Source organism: Electrona antarctica (assembly GCF_951216825.1).
Source record: "Electrona antarctica genome assembly, chromosome: 1".
Taxonomy (NCBI): domain Eukaryota; kingdom Metazoa; phylum Chordata; class Actinopteri; order Myctophiformes; family Myctophidae; genus Electrona; species Electrona antarctica.
In genome coordinates this window covers 45217563-45225505 of record NC_136806.1, presented here as the reverse complement: position 1 = coordinate 45225505, position 7943 = coordinate 45217563, and the positions used below count along the sequence as shown (strand labels likewise).

Sequence of the window (7943 nt, the reverse complement as noted above, 5' to 3'; positions counted from 1 at the left end):
TGTTTATGGTCATGTCAGAGTGACGCGGCTGTGCCTATGGGTGTATCGGGTTTGTTTATGGTCATGTCAGAGTGACGCGGCTGTGCCTATGGGTGTATCGGGTTTGTTTATGGTTATATCTGAGACACAATCAGAATCCGTTTTATTGTCACGTCACAGTTTTACAAGTAAAAAGTGGGTCAAATTCATTTTTGTGCATAGTTCCCATCATGTCATTTTTCCAAGAAAAACTAAGAAAGTATATGCGGGGGGTAAGGAGCAAGAAGAAAGTTTCACAAACGGCACAACCGTAGAGTCTATCGTAGCCTATTCACAGGCTGTACTGGCGTATCGGGTTTGTTTATGGTTATCATGAAGCCAACATTCTTGATGATACTGTGAGGCAATAGTACGACTTCTGTATATCACACAATAATTGTTTTGATTTGTCTTCCATTTGGCCATCTTGGGGATTGCATTTAAATTTGATTTCTTACATTTGAACCCCCTGATAATCCTTATAATTGCAATCATCATGTTTCCCTCTGTTAAGCGATGCACTCTATTTGACTATGTGTGATCACACAACATGCATTTCTCATAATAAGCTGCTTGCTATTCAGAGCTCCTTCTTCTCCATCTAGTAGGGTACGTGGAGAGTGGGCGAGAGAGGAAATCAATATTGTCATAGTTATTTCTTCTGGAGGGGGAATCAAAGAATCACAAGATGCACTACTATAGTGTATAAACAATGGGACTAAAAAACAACAACACACACAATATTCCCAGGAGAGGTGAGACATAGAATTAGGTCACACTGGGCTCAGTCAAAACATACTACAGTACTTGTAAGACTATACATTAAGAAGCTTAACTAACGTATAGGACTTGACACACAAATTCCACTAAATTCCAGTGCATACGTTGGCTTGATACAAAGTATTAGAGTGATGTCAAAAACGTTGCTTATTTAGGATTGTCAAGCCTTATTCTCTTGTCAAATGTGTACATACCGTATACGTATAATGCTATGGATAAATTAAGAAAAAGGGTAAAGAGTGAATTAGCCTAGTGGGCTGGAAAACAAGTAATCTATTTTCATCAAAGGCTTGTTAGTACAAATCAACATCAGATAACATGGCAGCACTCATCAAGTGGACATTTCCTACAATCCTTTCCCTTGATCGGTATGCTGAGGATAAAAGGAAAACCAAAAGGCTAAAAGACTGATGGTGCAAGAAGAGGGCTTCAAGCTAATTGTTCTTTAATTCAGAGTCAGAGCGCAAACCACAAAACATGAGTCATCTCTCATCTGTGGGACTTGCATGGGAGAGGCATGATATTATGGGCTGAGACTGCATGTACATGCATGTTGTATGATCAAACCTAGTCAAGTGGAGTGCATCGCTAGAGGAGAACATGATGATTGCAATTATAAATATGAGTAAGATAGACCAGTGGCTCAGAATAGCAATACTGAGGTACAGTATTTGTGTCATAAACAAGTACCCTCCTCTAATCTCTTCCTTGAGAGTCAATTTGCAGTTACAGGAAGTTAGAAAATGTAAAGAGAGAAGTAAGGAACACAGAACAGGAAGGCACAGTCAAATCAAACAATCATCATCCATACCTTTCTTTTCTCCCATTGTTCTTGTAACTGGCATGCTGAAAAACCTACAAAGTTGCACATCTAAAGCCTATCCTGATTACATAACACTTGGAAGAGCTGGGGAAACATTTCTTCTTTTTGTTGCTTGGTTAAGGGCTGACAAAGCTTGGACAGAATTGAGGATTAGAGAAATACTGTGTCATGGATTTAACAGGCTGTTAAAGTTTAATCACTAACCTCGTGCCTTGTCTCTGTTTCTTACAGAGCCGTGAGAGGATGGTGGACTATATGAGCAAAGTCATGCTGCACACGGCTGTCTCATTCTGGCAACCATTCCTGGGCCTGGCCATTGTGGCTGTTTTTGTGGGTTCTACGCTGGGATGCCCCTCACGTTGCGAGTGCTCGGCCCAGAGCAAGGCGGTCGTCTGCCACCGCAAGCGCATGCCAAGCATCCCTGATGGGATTCCCATCGAGACCCGGCTCCTTGACCTCAGTAAGAACAAGCTGACCATGATCAATCCTGATGACTTTTCTGCCTTTCCGGGACTGGAGGAGCTGGACCTTAGTGGGAACATTATAAGTTACGTCGAGCCCGGAGCCTTTAACAACCTGTTCACCATGCATTCACTCAGTCTCAAAAGTAACCGCATCAAGCTCATCCCCCTGGGTGTCTTCACTGGGTTAATGAATCTAACACGGCTGGACGTAAGTGACAACAAGATTGTAATCCTTCTGGATTACATGTTCCAGGACCTGCACAATCTCAAGTACTTGGAGGTGGGTGACAATGACCTTGTTTACATTTCTCACCGGGCGTTCAGCGGACTTCAAAGCCTGGAGATGCTCACGCTCGAAAGGTGCAACCTCACAGTTGTGCCCACTGAGGCCCTGTCCCACCTACACAATTTGGTCGTCCTTCATCTAAGATACCTCAGCATCAGCACTTTGCACCCGTACTCCTTCAAAAAGCTATTCCGTCTCCGGCACTTAGAGATTGATAACTGGCCTTCACTAGACCTTATTCCAGCCAACACTCTGCATGGCCTGAATCTGACCACCTTGTTCATAACCAACACGAACCTGTCTACCTTCCCTTACCAAGCCCTCAAGCATCTGCCCTACCTGACACACCTCAATCTGTCCTTTAATCGCATCAGGCACATCGAGGGTGGGATGCTGATGGATCTGGTGCGGCTGCGGGAGCTGCATCTGGTAGGATCTCTTCTGTCCACCATTGAGCCATATGCTTTCCAAGGTCTGCGGTGGCTCAAGGTCCTCAATGTCTCTCACAACCGCCTGGACACACTGGAGAAGAGTGTCTTTCAAGCACCAGAGGCACTGGAGGTGCTTCTGATTGATGGCAACCCGCTAGTATGCGACTGCCGTCTCATGTGGATCCTACAGAAAAGGCTGTCCATCTTCTTTGGCGAGTCACAGCCGGAGTGCAGCACGCCCGAGGGTATCCGCGGCAGGCCCTTTAAGGAGTTCAAGGAGACCCTGCTGTCCTACTATGTCACGTGCACCAAGCCAAAAATCCGCGAGAACAGAACGCAGACGGTCACGGTCGACGAAGGCCAGCAGGCGTTGCTGCGCTGCAGTGCCGAGGGGACACCGAGACCTACCGTGTCCTGGCTGTCCCCACGGCGACGTGTCCTCATTGGCCGGAGCCATGGCCGAGTCACCGTGCACAACAACGGAACACTGGAGATCAAGTCGGCGGAGGTGCAAGACAGCGGTGTGTACCTCTGCCTGGCGTCCAACACTGCAGGAAATGACACCCTGATGACCTCGCTGGCGGTGAAAAGCCTCGGATCACTGTACGCTAACAGGACCCAGTACTACACAGATCCCAGCAACACCACTGCCAACGGGACGACCGTCGTGAGCTATGGTTTGGACCTTAAGACTATTTTAGTGTCGACGGCCATGGGCTGTTTCACGTTCCTCGGGGTGGTCTTGTTCTGCTTCCTGCTCCTGTTTGTTTGGAGCAGAGGGAAAGGGAAGCATAAAAACAACATTGATATTGAATATGTGCCTCGGTCCAAGTCTAACGGCACCAACGTGGAGTCGCCAGACGGGCAAGCTGGCCCTCGTCGTTTTAACATGAAAATGATGTGACTTATTTTATAGACCTAGATGGCGGGAATGCCCAGAGGATAATGTATTTTCATTGCAAACAGGACAGCTCAATTCCCCACTGTTGCAGAGAGACTGGTAATGAAAATGTGAATAGTACTATTGGGCACAATACAATGTGCAGTACCTAAAACTTTTGGATTTTGTCAGACACAATGGTTGGCTGCTGTGTTTCAAAAACTATAAAGCATTATGGTGGGACATCTATTTTTGCACAGTTGCCAGGGGGCAACAGCTTGACGAAAAACGGATGAAAATGGAATACTGCGACAACCGAGGGCACCTGTAGGGAGTAGGTGTTATCAACCTTTTGAAATTTCTATTCCCAGAAAGAACCCTCCAGTTTTGGGTTGGATCCAAGAACTCAGCACAGCCATGTACAGTACAACATTTGTATCTAAGGTATTACTCTACTTTGTTTAGTCTTGCGCCATGCTTATTCACTGAACAAATCAATGAAACAGACCATACATCCCTCATGTTCAGTACTTTGCATATGTGTACCTAATGCTTAATTATGTACATGTAAGTACATATACATTGAAAAGAACTACTCATAGCAATATTCATGGAATGCATCAGCCAAAATCAAGTTGACCCCATATTGTTCAGCAAGACAATTTATTTTCCTGACTTTTCACGTTTCCACGGAATCAGGAAGGGCTTCTGTGGGTGTTTATCTATCCCTGTTCCCAGAATTGAATTGAATTATATACAAAAGATATTATCTATGAACACAAATGAAAGAAAATAGATTTTATTTATCAAAAAATATTGTGGGTTTTACAAGGGAGTACTATTCAGGATCTAACACATTTAAATAATCTTAAAGATGACTTGGTACTGTACCTGTCAACCGTACATCATGAACCATATTTTTGTCCTATTCTTGTCTCTTTTTATGATTCTGTTGACAGTAATCTTTTCTGGTTGGTAAAATACATGTGTTCATTTACTACAGTGACATTTGCACCATTTGCCCCAGTAAGAAATTTGGACTTTGTTGTGGTAGTTCCTCATTTTGTTGTTGAATCATTTAGATTGTGAATACAAAAAGTAAAGAGAAAAAATAGAGATAAAAAAAAAAACCTAATGTATGTGAAATAAATGAAGATGTATTTGTACTAACAAGTCTGTTTAAATGGGTCTAGCAAGAAGGGTTTTCGCTGAGGTGTAGTTCTGGAGCCAATACGATCACAATCACATGAAGGCAGAATCGTCTAGATCTAGACAGAGATATGGATTGGCACATTGTCACATGTGTTGCACTGAATGTGTAACACTATCTAACACTGAACATGTAACACTGAACGTGTAATGCTGAATGTGTTGACGCCATGTCATCAAAGTGGCAGCATCCTTTGGACAAGCCACGTGGTGAGTATTCCTGTATGTTGCTGAAAGATTGCAGGTGTGATAAATAAAATGGTTACACAGGTAATACATATGAAGTAAACAGGATAACCTACTCATTGTATATATATTTCTTACCACATGCTATGTAGCAGCAAAATATTTTCTTCCCTCCAGGGCAATTCTGTACTAACGTGCACATGCACAGCACACACGCATACCGTCACAGTGTGGCGTTTGGCCACCGGAGAGGAAGGATTGGTAAATAAAATGTGAAATGGTGCATTTATATAACGTTTTTATCCAAAGCACTTTACATAGATTGTGCATTCATTCACCCATTCACACACATTCATACACCGATGGCGGAGGAAACCATGCAAGGCACCAACCTGCACATCGGGAGCAATTAAGGGTTCAGAGTGTTGTTCAAGGAAAGGACACTTCAACACAAACTCTGGGGGAGCCAGGAAAAAAATGGCTCATCAGAACTACCAAAGGCTGCAATCGAAGATTTGGGAGATTTGAGGATGATACAGTTTTAAGTACCAATTGAGCCTTCGCTGGAATTTCATTTGACCTTCATTTGGCCCATCCTTTTGAAGGATAAGTCAGAACTTCTCAACCTTTTCTGGATCAAGGCCCGTTGAAATGCCAACTTTATACAATCAGGTGAGAGAACCAATTAATCAGATTGAACTTTATAGCGTTCCAATTCACATTTTTTAATTGAGTTACATACCTGTAATGGTCCATTTGGACCATTACAGGTAACGTGTTCTCTATCCTTTGGCATCATATCATTGCTGTACTGTATAGCAGGGGTATTCAACTAGATTAGCCACCGCACAGAAAATGTGTGGTTTCTCAAAATGCATTTTTTTAAAACAAACATGATGAAATGTATGTATAATACATTTGTGCACAGACATGAGCAGGACAATCTACCTTAGAATAGATGTAGACCTATTTGACAGTGCATAAACATAATGATAAAAATAATAGAACACCTTGACATTAGAGAACCCTTCATTAGTGTCAACAAGCACCAGCTGGACGGACACACACACACACACACGCACACACACACACACACACACACACACACACACACACACACACACACACACACACACACACACACACACACGTCCTCTGCAGTGCTCTAGTCCAGGGGTTCACAACCTTTCTGTTATCACAGACAGATCATAAAATGTTCGCAGACCAGCATTGGGGGGGTCGTTGGCCTTGTGCATCATTGTGCCAAAACCTAACCCACGGAAGACAGTTGACTGGCTGCTCAAGTAGCCTACCCGCTGCTATAGTATTATATCACAACAATGTTATATCATTGACCTAAATGGCGTATCAACAAGGATAGTATGATTAAAAAAAAGGAAATGTCTTTTTCAGAAATGACTTTGGACATGTGGGAAACTTTAGTTAAACACGCAGAGTGACGCATTACTTTACCGGAGCCTCATTTCCCCCGTGGACCGCCAGTTGAATACGCCTGCTGTATAGAGTCTATAGCAATGATTATTAGAATAGAGAACTTTTTAACAAAAGCTATTTTTGATTATTAGAACAAAACAAAATATTTCACTCAAAACACCTTTAACTTTTATGAAGTTGATACAATCAACTGCACATTTTTTTTTGTTCTCTCTTTATAAATAATTGTGAGGCTTTGTGGTTCCCTGTACTGCAGAACCAGAATTTTGAAGGGTGTTACAATAATTATATCAGTGGTTTACTTGCGACCTGTGATAATTGATCCGTAACCTGAAAATGGGTCCCGGCCCACTGCAAAACACTGTCCTAATCTGGTAACATTAAATTGCAGGTGATGCAAAAGAAAAGTGCTCTATCAGATCATAAACCAGGGGTAATAACATTAACCTTCACTTACACCCAGAGGGATCTCATCTTGGCCTGTCACCAAGTAGAGCTGGCCGATCAGAGAGTATTTAACAAGATAGAATGACCCAGAGCCAAACTACTGCGCTATCCAGTTAATTTAATAGAATAGCATGATAAATAATACTTTTTTGTCTCCACCAGGCTGGGCGGACGAAGGCCAGATACTAACTATGATTTCAGTTTGCAGGAGTGGCCTGTTTTGAAAGAAATCGCACAAATCATAAATGCAGCATCCGATTGCCGTGAAACTTTGCACGCACACGCAGGTAGGCCCAGGAAGAACTGCTTCATGGTGGTACTACAACAACCCACGCACCCATGCATCCTACGTTCGAAACCCCCGGCCACCAACAACCAGTCCGTAGGTGTGTCTCAGGCTGGAGCACCAGAGGAAACAATTTCCCAGTCCACTCCTGCATTGCCGCCCGGTGTCGTTCCCGGTAGCGTGGCTAATCCCATGGGCCCAAAATCCACCCACTGTTGTTCTGACAGCGGATGGAAACAGGTCCAATGCCTCTCTTCCCAGTAGCTGCTCATGGGAAGGTCCACCAAGCAGCACCAGCTGTTGGTATACTCCATCGATGAGCAGTGTTGTATGCAAGCTTGCGATGGTGTTGAAGCACACAGTCCACAGAGGTTGCAAATGCATCTTAAAGCTGCACCCACTACATTAACGATGGTAGTTTCAACGGAGCAGTTTAACGTCATGCTCTCGACACACACACACACACACACACACACACACACACACACACACACACCGTTACACATTAAAAACTGTACAGATGTGTCGTTCCACAAAAAAAATTGTTCATGTTACATTGTTACATTCCACTTAAAAATATATCGTTCCACTAGAGGTATGTATAATTGTCACAAATACGTTCGCCTCTGTGGTGCAGGAGATGAATCATTTCATAAACTCAAGTTTCATGGTTAAAAT

The 7943-nt window shown here is 43.3% G+C and overlaps 1 protein-coding gene across 3 annotated transcripts in view; it reads left to right on the top strand.

The window, feature by feature from the left end:
- The window catches only part of lingo2 (leucine rich repeat and Ig domain containing 2), a 540448-nt gene extending 535397 nt beyond the window's left edge, over positions 1-5051 (top strand). For all 3 annotated transcript variants that reach the window (XM_079499246.1, XM_079499245.1, XM_079499247.1), the window contains one exon: positions 1853-5051. In XM_079499246.1, the coding sequence (XP_079355372.1) occupies positions 1865-3706 (1842 nt within the window). In that variant the 5' untranslated portion in view covers positions 1853-1864 and the 3' untranslated portion in view covers positions 3707-5051. The remainder of the gene's footprint in view (positions 1-1852) is intronic.
- Positions 5052-7943: the final 2892 nt, after the last annotated feature.